Raw genomic sequence first — 21,119 nt, forward strand, 5'->3', positions numbered from 1 at the left:
GCTGTCACAGTTCACAGGTTCCTACAGCAGCAACATATGATTTACTCTAATTCACTACCCTACTGTCATGGATACCTTTTTACTATAAAGCCACCTGCCCAATAGGACCACAGTTTGGATTGCACATACTTGTACATAATACCTTCAAGGCATAATTTGTGATTTGCAGATGAAACAAAACCCAGCGTTAGTGTTTTCAAAATAATTCTAAAATGTGAGTTAGGGATAGAAACACCCAATGTAAAACTTTGAACCAATATAATTGATCTTAAGTATTGTTAAATATGCAAAATGTGAACAAAGTTAAGATAAATATGTTTCCAGACTGAACCGTCTACAGTTATGGTTTAATAAGAAAAATAAAGATATCTCCTATATATTTTAGGCTTTCTTGCAAAAAAATTACATGGTAGGAAGTTTTGTGATATAAGTGAACTACACATATGCATCAGGAGTGATATCTTGAACATTTGTTGAATCACTGCTCCAAGGTAAACAGGACCTTTAAATGCTGTCAATGCCTTTGACTGTGTGCTCCTATGATGCATGGTCTCCAGATTCCAGCTGGATTGAGGTAACAATCCACAGCTTAATCTATCCTTACATTCACAGTTGTCTTCAAGTCAATCACCATAATCCTGGGAAAGTTTCTGCCTTTCCACAGCTGACTGTTTACATGTGTCCCTCTCCCATTCCCCCCCCCCCCAAAAAAAAAAACAAACAAAAAAAAAACTGTGTGAGGACAACTATGGATGGCTGGTTGATAATACATCACAGGCTGGTCAGCTTTGACCCCAGCAAAAAAAAATCTACAAGGCTAGAGGGAATATAGTTATTGCATCTGTGTGTGATGTACACCACTGCAAATATTGTTTCCTCTCCTAAGATATAATGTCTTGTAACCCAAACACATTGCTTGGACATGGGAAGCTTTCGCCTCGGAGCATTCACACACAGGAACTGGCAGGGAAATCCCCTGACCACACACAGGGTCCTCTGTTATAGATTCGGAGACGAGAGTGAACAAAGAATGGACAAGATTGCGGCTCCTCAGTTTGGGTCCCCCTCGCGACTCTTCTCTAGGACCTCTCGCTCCTCTTCCGTCAGCTCTTTGCCAAGATCCTCCTTCAGGTGAGCAATCTCCAGGAGCTTCTCCTCCCTCCAATGCACCTCAAACTCCTCCAGGGCTGCCTTCCGCTTCTTGTATGCCTCCTGCACCACGGCACGCTTCTCCGTGGCCCGCCGGGTCTGTCGCCGGTAGTACTCCGGCGGTGGCGACCAGGAGAGGTTCAGCTCCTCCAGCACCTGCTGAAAGCGGTCGTAGTTCTGCTTCCGCAAGTACTTCAGCATCTTGCGCCGCCTGTCAATAGCATTAAGCAGCTTCACCTTGTTGACAGAATCCTGAAAAAGAGAGAAAAATCCAATCTACAGTTACAGGAGGATGTGGCAGTACTCACAAACAAGGATATTCTGACAGGAAGTCATAAAACTTTTTGTTCCATCAAAATCAATTATTGATTTGGTGTTCTATGCATTCATACATAAAATGGGGGAAACTTGCACAGACAGGCAAACTTTAATCAGGGAAGACAGGAAAGAAGGAATTGGGCACGACGCACAATGCACGAAGGACGCCGGATGAAGAACGAACGCAATAGCTCACTTGAGCCTTGAGCTGAAATTAGAAATGTCACTATGGCAACTGGTTGCCTCTGCCATATGGCATGGTTCTCCCAACAGGTATGTCTATAGAGCACATCTTGACAATGTGACACTACAGTTTCACATGACTGGCAAAATATTGAAATGACAAATTTGTCCTTGAACCTCATTTCATTTGGATGGATGGCTGAATTGTTTAACCCTAACTAGGCCGGGCTATTTAGGTAGTTGATAGAGCCGGGGGGGGGGGGGGGGGGGGGCCTCCAGATCTCGGCCGTCGACCGCGCGATCGCGACAAAAATTGGCACACACATTGCCTATGATGTCATCTAAAATACCATGAAGTTAATTTTTCAAAAAAATTATCATTTATGCTAAATTATGCTAATTTATGCATAATGATGCATGAAATCAGACTATTTGGTATAAATCACAAAATAAAGCTCAAAACAGGCACATTCTTTGTGTAAATATTCTTTTTAGTGTCCTTAGCAAATGTAATGAAAAAAAATTGTGATATCAGAAAAAATTCTTATGTATTTTATTGTTTTTTGAATTTCTTATGTATTTCTTTGTTTTTTTTACTTTATGTTTTCATTGTTTTTTCGATGAAATTTGTCCGCGACATCGCTCTGAACAAGAAAATATGTTATTCATTGATTTTAATCAATAAAACACCAAAATAATCATGCTTTTATGAAATTTGCCTGTAAGCACAGTTTGCATTGAAATTGTACACGAATTCACGTTTTCGAGCAATTTTTGGTCTGACATGCATGTATATATTTATGCGTAACTTCGGAACCGCGTGCCCGGGCGTCGCAAATTTGGTGTCAAAAGATGTGGGAGACTCGAAAGAAAAAAGTCATGAAACGTCACGGCGATAGCTTTTCGCTATTGCGATACATCGCGCGGAACGTCAAGGGGGGGCCTCAGAGGCCCCCCCCCCCCCCCCCCCCCCCCGGCCTAGTTAGGGTTAAGAGAGCAGCCAAGTATTTGGGAATTTGAGCACTTTCACTTGACCTTTGACCCTTGACCTTTGACCCCATGGCCCACAATTCTTCAAATAATCTTCAACTTCATCCACTTGCACATACATTATGCTGAGTTTCATGAGGGTACAGCACCTCAAATGTTTTTTTTTAAGTTATGCTATCCATATATTGTAATATGCACAGAAAGACAGACAGAAGGACGGATGGACGGACAGACAGACAACCCCAAAACATAACGCCTCCAGCAACATTTCGTGGCGAAGGCATAAAAAGAAAACAAACCCACTGACAGCATGGCAGGACCTAAAGGTTACAAGCAAAAGTCTCAGATTGGGAGCCCAAAGTATGGGGGGAAAACACTGCCCTACTTTCAAAGAAATCACGCATATGACCTTTGCTCTTAACTAAGAAAGTAGGGCAGAGGGAGACTCTACTTCAAGTGAATATGTCCTCAATAAATCCTGATGAAAAGAAAGAGAGGGAGAGAGTGAGAGAGCAAGAGAAAGATAGAGAGATAGAGAGGAATGGTATTAAAGGATATTTTAAAATCACTGCATCCCACCAACAAAGGCTAACAGATGATAACAAAAGATAACGACCCTAACAATCCATCAGACTCTTCACTTTCCTCTCCCCAACAGCTCCGAGACCTACGAATCACTTCCGAGGACACGCTCAACGTATGCTCTACTCATGAAGGAATTGAGCCATTGTCCAGACAAGGGAAAAGAGGGAAGGTGGGACATCGTCATGGACTGACTGTATTCATCCAAGGATTGCAAACTCTCAGCCTTCATAAACTTCGCTCCGCTATCTTTAGCATCAGCCTAGAAGGAGGCAAAGTCGGTACAAGGCCGTGACGCACTCTTCCTCACCTGGGACTATACAACACTTCTGACCTGATTCTCATCATCATCACTGGTGAAATGGGCCCTAACTTTCCTGACTTCATGATTCAAACAATGCTTCACAATGAATGTCATTCACTGGATTCATTCAAGAACATGTATAAAGCAGCAATTTTGAATTCTTTCCATTGATAGCAGTATCCTGTAAGAATCAAAGAGTGCAACAAGGTAACAAAATGTCTATAATTTTATCTGGCATATCATTATCAATGTGTTTTACTTTTTTCATCATTAGCGAACCATTCTATCTTTTTCCAACCTTGTGATAGAAGCATTACAATATTTATCTTTAAATACCTACTGAATACATTATAAAATGTTTGCTTTTGAAATGCAAGGAGAGGAGCAGGATATTCGTTGGTGCCTCATTTAAAGTTCTTCTGTAATCAGGTTTGACAACTGACTAAAGAATGAAATGAAATATTATCGCTGATAGTCTGTAACCCCATTCCACAATAGGTCCCAAGAGCTGATATGCTGTTTCTATTACAACTTAAAATACCCATTAATGTTTCGTGACTATGATGCATGCCAGTGGACTTTTAAATGACAAACCATCTTAATTGATAGTTTTATCCACAAATTCCCCATCCATCCATCCCCCCCCCCTTCTGATAATGAAATTCTATTACTCAGGCAAAGTCGTTTCTGTTATTCCTTGAAATCTGTATCTTACCCATCAATATCTCAAGTCAAGATCAACCGCACTTTTCATTGGAATTGCTGAACCCTTGGGAAATTGTTTGCTATTTGTTTTTTGTTTTAATTTTGTTTTGTTTTGTTTTGTTGTTGTTGTTTGGTTTTTTGTTGTTGTTTTTTTTTTTGGGGGGGGGGAGAACATGCTATGATCATAGCAGCTCCCTATCTGCCACTCTTGAAAAGAAAAAAAAGGCAGTATGCATCTGACATGTCAAAAGAAGAAAAAAAAATGTCTTACATTTCACATGAATCACTTACAGACTTCAAAGAAATGAAAATGCCAGGTTTGGCAGGGCAACCACCTGTTGATACCTACATGTACACACCCCTTTTCAAAGTAAAAGTGTCTTGGTGGGTTTGATAACTGCCTCTTTTGTTGAACATCCCATTTTTCTCCATATTGCATTTAATTCATATATCATTATTGTGGTGGGTTGTTTTTTCTTTGTGTGTGTGTGTGTGTGTTTAGGGGGAGGGGAATTTTGGGGAAGCAAAACATTTTGTCTTGAAGAGATGTCAAGACTGAATGTCTTTTTTTCCCCTATAAAAACAAAACACAAGGCAATCGCCAAATTGTGTCTCGCCCATTCGCGTACAAGGAATTAATATTATTTATAACTCCCAGAAGTTAATTGACCTGCTTATGACCTTTGACCTTGTGGTGACCTTCAACACCCTAAGGGACATTTACCATCCAAGTTTGCTCACAAACGGACAAAGGGATCAAAAGTAATGAGCCATAATCGAAACGCGCCATAAAAACTTAACATTGGGCCCTAAAAATTTGTTGACCCCTTTCTGTGACCTTTGACCTTTTGATGGCCTTTAACTCCCAAAGGGACATCTACCGTCCAAGTTTGGTCACAAACGGACATAGGGATCAAAATTTATGAGCCACAATCAAAATGCGTCCTAAAAACATAACATTGGGCCCTAAAAGTTTGTTGACCCCTGTCTGTGACCTTTGACCTTGTGATGACCTTCACCTCCCCAAGGGACATCTTCTATCCAAGTTTGGTCACAAACGGACAAAGGCATCAAAAGTTATGAGCCATAAACGAAATGCGCCCTAAAAACTTATAACATTGGGCCCTAAAAGTTCGTTGACTCCCGTCTGTAACCTTTGACCTTGTGGCTACCTTTAACTTCCCAAAAGACATCAACCATCACCCAAGTTTGATTGCCATTGTAGCAACATGTGCTGAGTTACGTGTGATAAGAGAGTCTTGCAAGTAAACTTTAACGTATGACCTCAAATGACCTTTGACCTTATCATGTGACCTCTTACGGCACCATAACATGAAGGTACCCCCAGTGCATCCATCACCCAAGTTTGATTGCCATTGTAGCAACATGTGTCGAGTTACGTGTGATAAGAGAGTCTTGCAAGTAAACTCTAACGTATGACCTCAACTGACCTTTGACCTTATCCTGTGACCTCCAACGGCACCATGACATGAAGGTACCCCCAGTGCATCTATGACCCAAGTTAGGTTGTAATCCAAGCAACTTATGTGAAGTTATTTGTCAAAAGAGAGTCTTGCAAGTAAACTTTAACGTAGAAAAGAGAGTCTTGCACATACTCTATAATATATGACCTCAAATGACCTTTGACATCATCACATGACCTCTGACAACACCATAACATGAAGATACCCCTAGTGCTTCTATCACCCAAGTGTGGCTACCATTGCTGTAACAGCTGCCAAGTTATGCATCATAAGACAGTCTTGCAGGTAAACTTTAACATTTGTGACGGACGACGGACGGACGCCATTTGGATCCCTTAGTCTCGCCTTCACCTCCGGTGGGCGAGACAAAAACGAATACTTTCCAGAGGTCTCATACATTCAAGTCTCAGAATGTGACAAACAGGGGGTATACACTGTGACACATACAGTTGAAGGTCAACACTTCAGAGTGACGAAGGCAGCACATTGAGATAAAGGTCAACATTCCAGAGTGATAATCAACTTGACGGAAAGTTGTGGACAACTCTCAATAGCTTTTGTGCTCAGAATGGATGATATTCTTCTTCTTTTTTTCCACTGGCACGTGATTTTGTAGCTTTTAAATGCCACATTGTATTACAAAAAAAAATTCTACATTTCTGCACACAAAATTTCAATTCTGGGCAAGCAAATTATCTCTATCTCCAAAAAAAACCCCCCAAAAACAAAAAAACAAACAAACAAACAAGAAGGAAATACCAGGGAGGTGATATGGAAATAGAATGGAAACTCTCTGAATTCCATGCAAAAAATATTTTTGGGTTCTACAGCATTACAGTGTGATGTCTAACAATCCTCTTTGCTTTGAGGTCAAACTTGGTGCCGCTCCAGCTCCAAGACAAAAATTAATTTGGAGCTGAATAAAAGTCTCACATTTCATTTGATTACAAACTGCACTTCAACATAAAATTCTGAATGAAGTAGAACAGCTTGGAAAAGAATTACAGATAGTTCACATGTACTTCTGCTCTCCTCATAATGTACAAACCAAAATGAAATGAACTGAATACCTTGTAAACATACTTTCCATAAGGCATGCATTTTCTCATGCCATACTGTCTTTTAATCTCGCATATTTGATCTTTCAACTAAAGTACTCTGCTCAGCATGTTCCAGCACACTTTCCTACATTTTGCTGTTAAATGTTCAATTTATAAAATGCATTTTGATTCGCTGCTCCTAACACATTGATTGTTGCCAGCACATTCAAAGAGAGAGCAAACTGCTGCAGGGGGAAGTCTTTTCTGCTGCAAGAGTACTAGTCCTGATTGCTGACTGCTCTCTTTAGTCAAAGCACCTGGGTACCATCTATTGTTAAAACACATACACTTTTTGGCGTTAGGAGCATGACTTCAAAGGAGAGCACAAGTTCCTCCTTCATCTACAACACCTCCCTGGTACAACATTTATGAAATATTGTTCACAGCTTGTTTTATACTTGACTGACGTCATCCAGTAAATGCAAGATTCCACAAAGCTGCATTTATTTTCTTATTCCTTGCCTGATTTAAAAAAAAAAAAAAATCTTCACAAGCTTATTCAGATGTGATAGATTTGGTACTAAATATACCTTGGATGGCTTTGAGCTGGCAACGAAACAAAAATACAATTTTATTCCCGTTTTTAGAGTCACATTTCAAATCAGTTATTCACCATATTGTATTTCATCCATTATTCAGTGCCTGAAGAAACATAATGAATTTGCTAATAACATGATGCATAACATTATAATTTGCTTATTTTGTTTTGCTTTGTTTTGTTTTGTTTTGTTTTAGTTTAGTTTAGTTTATCACTGTCACTGATACCAATGCCTGGGCACGGTAAATCTTGACCTAGTTCAAATCATAATCTGGGCATAATTATATTCATAACGTTTCCCCTCACAGGATTACTTTATATCTCAATTCCATGCATAAATCAAATTTCCTGGCTTTAGGCAGGGAGGAGTAACCTCCTTGCATTGGGTTATAGCAAATGGACACCAAATGGAAAAGGTTGTTCACATTGGTAAAGAATACACATTTCACAATGAGGTCATGTAAAGTGGTACAGTTTCTCACCTGTTCAGGCTTTTCTATACATGTATCCTGCCCTTATAATATTAGTATCACATACACACACATACACAAGCACAAACACAAATAGCATTAACTTTAATTATAATCTTTACGTACACTCAGTAGGCCCTGCTGATAATTCGGGCAGGAGCATAATTGTGTATTTTTCCTCTACTGGAGCAATTTAGAGCAATTTTAGACAGAAGATTAGAAATGTCAGATATCCATTGTTACATATACACCTGTGTGTTTTCATTGTTGTTGTTAGTGTTTTTGAAAGCAATCAAAAGTATGGAAGAGGAAGTACAGATAAAATTTGGCCCAATGTCAATGATTTTCTCTACTATGGTACATATTAGAGTAAAAATAAAAAATAATGCCCTACTTTGGACACCAACTTGGTTGTTGTTTTGTCACTGTTAAAAAGCTATGAGTCACAGAGCGCCTTACAGCTAGTACTACTTGTTATGAGATTTTATTCATTTTTATTTATTTTTTTTTACCATTACTATTTATTTCCGGTGTGGTCTTACACAATCTCAGCAGTTATATGATTTTAAAGGTGCTATGTGCAAGTTATGAAACAATCTTTCTTTCTAACTTTTTTGTTGTAGTACATGTCATTGTTATTGAGAATGCATAAAAGAGTACATTGTCAAAACAACACTGCCCTCTGACTTTTCACGATGTGCAGCTGGCACATGTGGTGTTTTGCACTGCTGGACGCAACTAAAGGTACAGTGTTTTTTCTCACAATAACCTTCCACACACATTTTAATTACATCCATCCATCTGTAGGATCGTCTTTCCAAGCACTCGAAAGATCATACTATACCAGCTTCACCTTGAATTTGGTCTGTGTGTGTGGCTGTATACAATGTAATATTATGTGTGTGAGACAGGCAGATGGCTAAACCACCTGACTGTGTTGTTGACTCCAAGGCAGCCTCCCCTGCCTGCCGTATCTAATGACAGTGAACAATTATGAAAGGAAATTCCTGGAAACAGAATAAAACTAGTTAGTAAAAAAAAAATCCCCAAACTGATGTGAGGGTTCCATGACATTTGCTCCTGCAACAATTGCTCCCATGATATGTTTGCATACTAAAGTCAAACATAAATTTTACCCGTAAAGATATTTCTAACCCTAATCCTAATCCTCACATCACGCTAAACAAAAACCTGAGACCCTGTCACAACCCTAACCCTAAACCTAAGTCCTTGGAGAAAATAGGAGCGGAGCAACTGTCGCAGGAGCAAATGTGGTGTCACCTTTCTGCCCACCTAAAACTGAAAACATAGACCAAATAAAAGTATGTTATAGTAAACAATCGAAATAGGAGATACCTGGTACGTAAGTGAAAATTTGAACAAGAAATGGACAGATATTGATAGAGCCATAACAAATTATAAAAGGTGAGTACTTTACATCATCTCCCATGAAGAGATTTGAGCCACTCATAGTCATGTGATCATGAGTTTTCTGATCATGTGACCATATCATGTGAAAGACAATACCCATAGTTCACTGTGTACACAAAATTTTCTCTTGGAATCTTTTTCTTCTCCCTGTGTCACTAGAGCTGCAGCAGGGCTGCCAATAGGGAGAAAATAGGGAGAAAAAAGGGAGAAATCAGGGAGATTCCACTGAGGAGTCAGCGAGAAACTTGTGTGTCACATGCATTTCAATGGGAAAATTTTCACCAAATGAATAGTGTCTGTGCCATAACATTGCTATGTTACAATAATAAGCAAATAATCAACGTTAGTGAAGGTGATGGGACAAACTATCACGTCAGAGGTGATCTGGATGTAGCTATCTTTCCGAAGCGCAGCTGAGGAAAGATAGCGTACCACATTCAGATCGCCGAGGGTAACGAGAGTGTAACAAACTTTTCTTCTCAGGTGATGTGATGAGCAAAACTACGCTTTATCACGTGATCAGCTCCTGACCAATCCTATAGCAAGGTTCTTAATATGTGGAATATATCATATTTGCATTCTAAAACAAGTACTGTTGTTGATAGTATGCTTGTATTATCAGCATCATATAAATATCAATCACCTAATTAATGTACAATGATACATAGATGAATTTAACATTAGATACATCATATTGGTGTATTAGTGTTGCTATTTGTTTTCTTTTGAATGCTCCATGTCCTACAAGCTTAGCTTTTTAGTGGACCACTCTTTTCCATCGTTACGATTACTTCTTTTTTATTACCAATATAGCAATGTGTGCATTGCTCCTTTTTTCACTAAAATACCACTGGTGCATATTGTGTTCAATGATCTGTCCTTCCCAGGTGGATGAAAGTCGAATTGACACATGTACGCTGTACCTCTTTGTATCATGTATAAATATATTATTGAAATGAATTGAAATAATTTCTGCATCAGGGAGATTAAATTTTTTTCAGTCTCCTAACGGGACATGAAGAAATATTTCAGACGAGATGAAGCCTCCAGCAGAATCAGGGGGTAGTAGCCGCTTCCAGAATAATGAATTTTTTTTTTTAAAGGCCAAGGGGTCTTGCCTATTGCTCAACCAAGTATCACATGCTAACCTTCCTATCATTATTGCAGACTACCTAAGAAGACTAATTCAACACAGCGAACTTTGCGGGCTTTGGGGGCGTTCAGAGAAGCATGCTAAGTTTGTAGGAGATTAGACCATGATGTACTTTCCAAAAGGAGATCAAAATGTGAAAACTGGCACTCAATTTGGTCTCACCCCAAGAGAATCACCCCTAGATTTGCCACAATCAAACTTGAAAGTACACTCACTAATACATTTTCTATTTAAAGAGCACTTCTAGTTTAATTTAAAAAAATCTATGATTCTCCAATTTGTGCCCCTCAGGGCCCCCTAGTGGGGAATGCTTTCCCATTTTTGTACAAACACAATATTTTATTACCCAAGTCAAGTGATAGTATCTGCCAAGTTTGGTGAAAATTTGACCTTACATTTTCAAGAAGATAAGGAAGGTCATCCATGGTATTTCCATGAAAAAAACTCAAAATAACATTCACTAAAATGTACATACTCACAGCACTAACTTAGCTCTGTCACTCTTGGTTCCAGAAGAGAAGATATCTAAAGATTCTTTAATTTGGGTGGTTTGGTCCTCATCCCTCCAGCCCACATGTTGGGAGGGGGCATGGTGCCAATTTGAATAAATTCAGATCGTATTACCCTAGGGACGCTACCTGCCAAGTTTGGTGAAAATCCATCATGTGGTTTTGTAGGAAGAAGCTAAAAGTGGACAAGTTATCGGAGGATGCAGGATGCATGACGCACGACGGAGGCCGGACAACAGATGATGAATGATTGCAATAGCGAAAAAATGACCCCCCAAAAAAGACAAAGTGGCAACAACTGCAATCCAGTGCATTGAAAAGGCAGCTGACAAGAGTACAGAAATCATGAAGGAAAGAGCAACATACCTGCGGCCTGTTGCATTCAAAATTTAACCTGAGAAAAACTCTGCATGGTAAGAACTGAAAACTCGGGCTAGTATGATTCCGCCACTGACTTTACACAGGAAAAACTCTGTTAGAAATCAACCTGAGTTTTTCTCAGGTAAAAATTATTATTTAACAGGCCCCAGGTGATCGAAGGAGATCATTATGAGACCATTATGAGAAGGCACACAAAAGAGCACATGGTGGATTGTAGAATCCTTGGCCATATGTTTGTAACATTTGCCAGCTGAATGGGGTGCATCTCATCATTTCTTCCCTGGGGAAACAGACGCATGGTTTATTCTGGTTTGCTCTGATACAAATTAGACTTGGGTGAGATAAAATGAGGGAAAATAAAATAGTATACAGAGGAGCACATGGCAGCCATTTGGCACTAGTGAATACCGTAAAAGCCCTACATTACACACATGCAAAACATGCAGTGAAACGGGGACTTGGAAGACTACTGCATAAGTGTTTGGATTTGCGATCAACAACCACAGAGATGGAATGGGAAATGGGTATCATAGCTATTCTTGATGAAAACTTATCAACTTCCCACCGTAAGGACAGCAAATCTTAATTACATGGGCAGTATCTTTGTGAGCTGTCGATATTGCAAATATCAATCAGCTCCCAAAAGTCACAAAAATAGAAACAAAATATACGACACATTCAGCATGTCCCACATTTGATAGCTATGTCATTACTTTGGGGCAAATCTTCTTGACACTTTGAATATGTCTCATGAACAAGAAACAGGACACTAAAAAAGGGTTCTATTGAGCATTTATGTCAGTTTTTGATCTATGTCTGCAAGAGTTCATCGGGCAACACTTTTTGACCAAACTGGTAGAATGGAAAACTATTACTGGCTTGGTACACACCTGCAGTGAACTGCCACTATTATATGGTAAAGTTTATAATAGAGTAATATCAAAATAACACAATATCTGCAGCATTTAGTCATGTTTGTGATTGGACCAGCAACAGGTACACAAAACTACAACCTGCAGCTGAGGAATATTAGGCAACAAAGAGCTCTTGCAAATTGATCCATAATATCATAATACACCGTGGTTAGGATTTGTACTATTTTAATCTGAATTGAAGAAAAGATATAGCTGTATGCAATCTTTCTTCTTCGTAATAACTGGCAGGGTTGAAAGGGAATTTTTGATTAAGACAATTTTGCAAACAAAGAAGATGTCTCTACCTCATCAAGAACTTTTTTGATAAAGCAAACACTGAAGTGTATTGTATAGGCTTTGTCGTCAAAAACATATGAATCACCTTTCACCCTTGCCATGCATTGTTCCCCCAAATAGCATGTACAAAGGAGTTTTTGTTTGTTTGTTTGTTTGTTTTTTAACTGGTTAGCACGGATGTCTGGAAACTAGAATATTATTGCCCATTGACAGAAATTACATGCAACTAATCCTCCTTATTCAGGACTGTTGCATAACCCATGGTCTTTCTGGTGGACTGAGACACACTTTTCCACAGACATTTGAGTGAACTTGCGCACTTTGCAGCCAGGGCAAGTTTGCACGGATTTCCTAATGCTAATGATATAGTGCAGCAATTTATTTTCAAGTGTTTGACAACATAAAACCAAACAAGCTGTGCACAAGCTGGTGAACAGTATCGGTTTCATGGCAGTCCATAATTATGTTATATTGGATGGCACTGGCAGGGATACTTATATTATATTGGATGGCTATGAATGGGATACCAGGGAATATTGGCCCTAAAGAGTGCGATATTCCCTGGTATTCCATGAATTAATGCCATCCAATATAATTATTATCATCTACAATCATGCAGAGAAAGCATAAACTGCACAAAAATACCGTAGGCCTACTTCTTCTCGTCTTTGAAGTTGACTCAGCAGTCACGTCCCAGCGCTGAAAAGGGAAGCCCCTAAAACTGTGTATGCAGCAAGCAAGATGTTTGCGGGCTTGAGAATAGTAAAAAAACAAATTGTGTACTAGTAGCAGGCGCTTGCGCACTCAGCAAGCGCTCGCGCAACACACGAGACAAAATATGGTGTATTCTTGAACGGCCAGTAACAACAGTATCCTATGGGGACTTACCGCGTTGGCCCATGCGTTTTGTTCAATATTTCATTATGCTCTCATATTGAAGGTAAAAATTGAGCACTGCTAAGACAATATGCATTTTGAATACGCGGCTAAAACATCCTATAAAGATGATAATGTAACATAATTTGCCCAAAGGTAAGCAACAGATATACTTCCTTTAGGTGTTAAGGGTTTCAAATACCACACCTTCTTGTTTGCCTCCACATGTGGTGCAAGAGCGCGGATGTGCTCCGTGATGGTCGCAACTGTCGTGTGGAGAATAAAAGAAAAGAGAAAAAGAGAAGTGCAGTTAAGCCTTTGTGTGCTTTACTCCCGTGGCATTGTACACACCGTCCATAGTCTCCAGCACTGAAAGGATAAAGAGAAATAATATGAGACAGAAGCAATGCTACGAGAACTTAATTTTCTATCCTACTCCACCAAAGCCCCACCTCCTCCTGCCCACCCCCCCCCCCCCGACATTCCTGTAGAATATCAAATAAAGATATCAAAGCGTTATACAACAGGGATGTAGTAACTTGGTGATGATAATGTCCAGAAGGGAGACGAGGTATCTACAAGGTAAATTACTTACAATAAAATGATTCGATATCAAAACTACTTATATATTGCCTCATCTAATTTGCATATAATGTCTGTTAAAACATGTGAAACTTATTAGTTCGATAATTTTACATGTAGTGTGATCTTTAAAAAATAAATGAATTTTCTCTGTTCTGCTTGTGAGTTATGTTCTCTCTCTTTTTTTAATTCTTTTTTATATCCCATCAACCTGAACCATTTCAAGAGTTTTCAAGCAAAAGGATTAGAATGAAGTGAAGAAGAATTATGACGGCACGAACATTAAGTAGTGAAAGAAAAAGTCTAGTCTCAACTAACAGCTCTATAATTGCTTTAAAATGCTCCTTACAATAAACTTGTAAAGATGTCTGTTTCTTAAAATCATTAAAACATAAAGTTGTGCACACACATATTACGCATGTATGCTTAAATGTCAAAGTCGTGCTTTCATTCCAATTAAATGCATTTGTGACCCTGCACCTCAAAACAAACAAAAAGTCGCCAGACATGAATTTTTAGTTAAGACCATATTCTGAAAGAGCAGACTTTAAGCTTTAAAATGATGTATAACTCAAATCAAATGGACTCTCCTAACCTATCTAGATATTGGAAAGAAAGCACAAACTCAGGAAAAGTGTGAACTGAGAAAAGAGGCTCTAAAGTACAGTGTCTTTTCAAGCGCTTAATCTTTACCAAACCATGCTGGCTGTGGGATGAATGGGACAAAAGACAGGAAGTAAACCACCAGAGTAACAACAACGAAGGGATTATCAGATTAAACTGAAATTAAGCATGCCTCATTAACACATTCTTTCCATAATTAATGCCAACTTTCAAAGCAGTAGCGCTAACCTTTCAAAAGTTATTAGAGTTGAAAGTGAAGAGTGTGGACAAGGTTTTTTCAGAAATGAAAAAGGGATTCTTAAGTCACACCTTATCACACTATTCTACCAAAAATGTTCGAGATAAACTGCTAAAAAAACACACTTTCCCGCCCGTTTTATGATACCAAATTTTAGCATAATGTAAAAGAAGACCCGCTCTTTCAGAAAATATGAAAAAGTCAAGTTTGGCTAGGTTGACCCATTTCACTTATTTTCAGTCCTCACGCAACAGTGTGTGCGACTTTCTGTTCATTTTGAAGTGCACGGTCACATTTAATATTAAAGCAAATTAACCACAGCAGATTTTGATCAATGCAGAAATGGTTCAGGTGACGCAAACTCACTTTTGACGCCAAGATCATCTCTGGCATCCGGGTCGTGACGCAGCTTGTCCTCAGATAGCTTTCGCCTCATCCTATGGAGATCCACCTGTTGTTGCACAAATGCAGAAGTACTCTCCATAAATCAAGCTTATCACAGCAATAATCAGTATTTCTATTCATCATCTGAAAAGTGCAGGGGGGGGTATGTAAGTTTTTGTTGTTGTTGGTTTTTTTTTTCAATTGCTTTGTCAAACAGGCATGACAAAATGTGAGAATTGATAACATTATCTCCAGAAATAACTCAACTGAATTTTTCCTCTTTTCTTTTCTTTTAGCCTGGAAGTTGAGTTAGCTCAGCCATAAATACAAAAACCTCAAATTATCACTTACAATCAATTTTTTAAAAAAGTATTTTTCATTGTGATGGCTCAACACTGATAAACTGTTAAATACATTATAGAGTTATATTAATTTATGCACCATCAAGTGTAATCTACATGAAACAACAAGCCACTCTTCGAATTTTAAATAATTCCCATGTTTTCATGGGTTCAATCATCAATCTATGGTCTGCATTCTCTACAGAAATGATGTGTACTTACTCCTTTGCCAAACTCAAGGCTGAAAATCTTCTTCACATTTTCGTCAGCACTGAAGGATGAACAACAAGGAAAGAAAAACAAACAAAAAAAACATCCTTTTATCACCGAAGTACACCTGATGAAGTACAATGTAAGATGGTAACAAGTTACTACATGGTAAACATTCATATATATGGAAAGACATTTGAATCATAAATGCTAACCCGTTCTTTCAATCCTTTATTGACAAACACTGCATCTTGATCTATTCAAGGTCTCTGTTTTGTTTTGTTTTTTAATTCAAGTTGGTTTCTAACCATCTCAGTCACTGTAACAATAACAATAATAATGATAATACAGGATACACAAAATATTCAATAACATTTTAAAAACTCACATTTTAATTTCCATTTAAAGGGTGCAAAATTACCTAAAACTGTTAATGTTCTGATGTATTATATGTGCAGTTTATCCAACTGGGCACCTCATGAATCATTGCTGTTTACAAGTTTCAATCATCTATCTGAAGGTGATTGTGCTTGTCAGTACTTGGTGGGCAAACTGCCATAATTGATCATTCATGCCATAGACATAGCACATCAAATCAAATCACATCTATCTCTAGTCAAATGGCAATCTCCTATGATTGACCCATTTGAGTGCGGTACTGATTTTGGTCATGAACAAAGAACAAATCAAATCAAATCAAAAGACAACTTGTAGTGTCTTGAGTATTGAAATATTGAACTGATTGATTGTTTGTTTTGTTGTTGTTGTTGTTGTTGTTGCTGCTGCTATAAAGAACAAATCCAATCCACACAATGTCAAATCAATGGCACACTAAAAGAAAAAAGAACAACAACACACCAAAACAAAACAGCTAAAATGTCCATTCAGACTTACTCTTCAAGTGCTTTCACTTTCTCAAATCCCAGTCGTGGCTGAGATGGGTCCAGGCCAAGGAAGCGATCAGTCGGTGCTGAGGGCAACAAATTTGTGTTGCACAGAAAACACATCAACAACATGAATGCACACATCTGCTTTGGTAATGATGCAGAACGGTGGAAATAAGTCAATGAGAAATCTTGTTCTTAGTGACGAACAATGTACAAAGTTGATGCTGTTTGCAAAACTAGCGTATTGCCAGTCACCTGGGGCAGACCACTGGGGGTGGGCATCCATTTTCCTGTGTGTATTTGGGCAGCTTATTGCAATGAGCAATGAGAAATTATCAATCATAGTCCACCGAAATGAATCTCACAAGAAATTTGAAACACATCCCAAGCCGCATGTAAGCATGACATAAAATTTGTAAAACATGAATTTGTCAGTACTGTCAATGCATGTGTGGGACTGCCAAATTCCTTTCCAGACATGCAGACATATTGTAGGCCATCCACAATAATAACCAAAAGACAGTGTATCTTTCGTATTCTCTCTAAAGCAATTTTGGCAAGTAGGCATGCACTTCCATAAAAGTGAAGTTTTTCTCCAAGCAAACTTTTTTTTTCTTTTTCTTTTTGGCCACTCATGCGAGTCCAGGTTCAACTGCAAGCACCTTAGACAGAAAAACCTGCATGGCTGCCCTTCTCAAAAATAAGCAGACTGCTCTGCCCATGACTGTCCTTGCATGTATTTGTGGGAGTGAATGGGTGTGAGAGGGTGAAAATGCTCAAATTTCTTTGGCCCATGCCCATTTAGTCAACTGGGACCTGGGTGCTCTGTGGGTACAAATCTCCACTCTACCCTATCAATTTGGCTCCACCCCTGCAACAAACTGAAGTTGTAACAGTTACTACAGTAGTACACTCACCTTATGATACACACAGTTATGATTATATTATGGAATAACAGAGTAAAGATTCAGGGCCAAAAATAATAATCCATAATCAAACAGTACAAACCTTTTAATTAATATAGCATGTACTTCATTTGTTTGGGTCTGTCAAAATTTTGATATAATGACATTAAGATGCCAGTCCCAGGAACCTTGTTATAAGAGTCACCTTTAGTAATCGAAGACTTTGTTCTCCCTTCCAGTGTTCTATGTATGCTACAGGTTTTTTTACACTAGTTACAAGAAACTGCTAAGTGTGCTAAGCTGAATTGCAAGAGCATGGAGGGCTCATGTCATTGTCCTTTCCTGTCTGTTTTGTCTATTGAACAAACTACCATGTAAAATACAGTGTACAAAATGTGTGTATTTAAATATTATAGTACAGACAAAGAGGCCTTACCTTTCTTCTTCTTGGCATACTTCATGTGCGCCTTGGATGCCAGTCCTCGTGACTGCGTACCTGACAATCAAAATGCAGTTGACATAACAAGAAATTATCTACAAGCAGAGATTTCTATTGAACACAAGAGCTAAGAGAAACACTCTGAGAGTGCAGACCTCCACCAAGCAGCTCATTTTTTCCATCACTGATCTTCTTCTCTAAATACATGTGTAGATGAGTGATTTTTCACTCATGAAGATGTACGCATGCTGAAAATCACCAAATTTCTCAATGAAGAACTATTTCTAGAAATAGAAGCCTTTTGTTACTCAACTGGCTTATCAAGTTTGCAGTTAGTAGCTTCAAACTGAGTGGTGCCTCGCCCAAGTGAAGCAAGCATTTTAGTGCGCGAATGGAAACCTAAAAAATGCACCGCTTGAACTCCAAAGTGCTTTGACTCTACCTACCCAAAATATTGAAAATCCCTCATAAGATCCATTTATTCCCAGATCACTATTAACATTTCATAATCCGTTCCTTGTGTCATTCTCAACATTGATTGGGGATAGAGAGTTGTGTATCAAAAGACCAAGTTTCATCCAAATCCATTCACAATTTTCTCAGTTACTTTGCACAGTCAAATAAAAAAAGGAAACTAACACAGTAACACACAATCAAACAAAATGCCGATGAAAACACAACCTTCTTTCTTGGCGGAGGTACCTTTCTTAAACGAAAAAAAAAAAGTACAAAAGACACAACGTGATTGATGAGAACTCTTTATTTCTAACGTTAATGATCAAAAATGGGTGTAACTTGGCCTTGCAGCGCCCCTCTCCATCTTGGGGGTCCAGTCTTGTAATGTAAGTTGTACTCGGCCTTTTTTTTTTTTCTTTCTTTCTTTTTAGGTGATCCGAGTATCCTCTCGGATCACCTTCTCTTTTTCTAGGTCTGTTTTATTTCTATATACGTGAACAGATATGTCCTTGTACATATACACCATACTAGTATAGAACAAGTTTTCAGGATTGTCTTACCAATACTTCCCGCATTACACTCCAAACGTTGAATACGCAGCAATCCCATCCTCGGTGTTACAGCGGCACCACTGCACCGAGTTACGGCAGGCCGTTCAGCCGGACCTTCCCGGTGGGTGATGGTCGTGAAGAGGCATCGTAGCTGCAGTGAGGTCGCTGCGGAAGGCTCTCTCAAGCTAGACGAGATGTCTCTGGCAGGGTAACTTCTCAGCTTCATGAGCGAAAAAATCCTCGTTAGGTTAGATACTTCCATTCTGCTGCGGAGAAGTATCAGCTCTTCCTTTCCTTGGTATTTATAACAATTTTACTCTTTTATCTCTGCTTTACTCTGCCGTCATTTAATAGTCATCTTACATCACGCCAGGGGCCAGCACTAATTTACACGTGTGGGGTTAGATATAGGACGCACGTATTTTCCGCCTAATGCATGGTGTAAACTCGAGTTCGAGTCTTGCTGCCCTCAACGCTGTCACAGCAAACATTACGGCATTTTTCCTGAAAAAAAAAAAAAAAAAAAATCAAAACATGCTGATTCGAAATATTCTTTATGATATTGGAAGCCAATGGGACTTTCATGTTTTGCCAAAGTTCATCATTCCTAAGATATTGTATATATATATTTATATGTTTTTCAGCTAGTTTTCTCCTTTCCGTCTGACTGGAGTGAATAGTACATGTCTCTCCTCTTTCTCTCAAACAACTCTACCAAGGCATTTTTTTTTTCGATACTGGTATAGTACTCAGAACCTTCTCTCCACAATCTTTCTGTCACATTCTATCAAATACATGTAGGGGTACATGTACCTGATTTAGTTTGGTTTCAATACACCATTTTAATTGTTTACATCATGTACTCAATAGTTGATCTTGTTTATAGTGCTTATCATGACATGACTGATGTATTTTATGATTTCTTATATTTTGTCTTATTGGCAATTATGAGGAATCAAATTTGATATAATGAACATCTTTATTACGTGATGGAGGCACATGAGGGATCATATATATGCCTTCAGGTAATAGTAAAGAATTTTACTTTTGTGATTCCTGGACCATAATGAGTCATTTCTTTACATTTTATACATGTAGGCGCCTTCCCCTATGTGTATGTTATTGCAATTGTATGGCCAAATGAATTGATAGTTAAATGAATAAAACAAAATATAAATATATATGTATACATATATATATATATATATATATATATATATATATATGAAGAGTTTGTTCGCAAAAACCGATAAGTCCATATTTGCCAAATGGAGATATTTGCGATTAAAGGTCAAGAAAAATAAAGAGAATGATAAGAAAAGTTTTGCTTCTTTTGACCATTACTAGTACTTCAAAAATTTACCTTTATATGAAGTGACCAAAAAAGGTATTATTTTGTACTTTATGACAGAGACCGTACTTCAAAATCTTCAAAGATGGACTTATCGATTTTTGCGAACCACTCTTCATATATATATATATATATACATTATATATATATATATACATTATATATATATATATATATATATATATATATATATATATATGTGTGTGTGTGTGTGTGTGTGTGTGTGTGTGTGTATTAAAGGACAAGACAGTCCACCTTCATAATATACATAAGGATTGAGAGAATGCAGCAATATTAGTAGAACACATCAGTGAAAGTTTGAGGAAAATTGGACAATCCGTTCAACAGTGCGAAACTGTCATCCCTGAAGAAGAGGAAGGTTCCTCGAAAATTCGGATTATTCATTAAATCAAGATTGGCTATTAATGCATTCCCTGCATTCCTCTGTTGTGACTTTATTATTGCTATATATATATATATATATATATATATATATATATATATAAATTATGTATGTGTATTTACACATTACATTATAGATTATAACAACAATGATCCTCTTGATAATAGTGATGATAATGATAAGAAGAAGAAGAAACAAAAAGAAAATAATATTTCATTGATAACGTTAATGATAACGATTATAATTATTTTCTATATAACGCAAATTGTAATAGCTTATATAGGCGGTTGAGAGTTAAGGAAATCACGGAAGAGAGAGAGAAAGAATAACTTTTTACATTACAAATTGCATAATCTTCAAAGCC

At 38.1% G+C, this 21,119-nt stretch overlaps 1 protein-coding gene across 1 annotated transcript; it reads right to left on the bottom strand.

The window, feature by feature from the left end:
- Positions 1-1,050: 1,050 nt before the first annotated feature.
- LOC139725665 (small ribosomal subunit protein uS15m-like) lies at positions 1,051-19,309 on the bottom strand. The gene is made up of 7 exons (XM_071636756.1): positions 19,011-19,309; positions 17,992-18,051; positions 16,658-16,733; positions 15,776-15,824; positions 15,195-15,279; positions 13,592-13,650; positions 1,051-1,401 (listed from the first exon to the last, which is right to left on the bottom strand). The coding sequence occupies exons 1-7, from the start codon at positions 19,261-19,263 to the stop codon at positions 1,051-1,053; spliced, it is 933 nt and encodes a 310-aa protein (XP_071492857.1). The 5' UTR covers positions 19,264-19,309.
- Between the last annotated feature and the right edge of the window lie 1,810 nt (positions 19,310-21,119).

The sequence above is a fragment of the Diadema antillarum genome, unplaced genomic scaffold (genome assembly GCF_040938485.1).
Source record: "Diadema antillarum isolate AM-2024a unplaced genomic scaffold, OU_Dant_1.0 seq00000053_RagTag, whole genome shotgun sequence".
In the NCBI taxonomy this organism is placed as follows: domain Eukaryota; kingdom Metazoa; phylum Echinodermata; class Echinoidea; order Diadematoida; family Diadematidae; genus Diadema; species Diadema antillarum.

Bases quoted from the DNA above. Each gene is read 5' to 3' on its own strand.
- LOC139725665 (XM_071636756.1), bottom strand. From the start codon at position 19,263: ATGGAAGTATCTAACCTAACGAGGATTTTTTCGCTCATGAAGCTGAGA. The intron at 18,052-19,010 runs GTAAGACAATCC...TTTGATTGTCAG, and splicing joins GTGTAATGCGGGAAGTATTG to GTACGCAGTCACGAGGACTG. The intron at 15,825-16,657 runs GTAAGTCTGAAT...TTCATCCTTCAG, and splicing joins AAAGTGAAAGCACTTGAAGA to TGCTGACGAAAATGTGAAGA.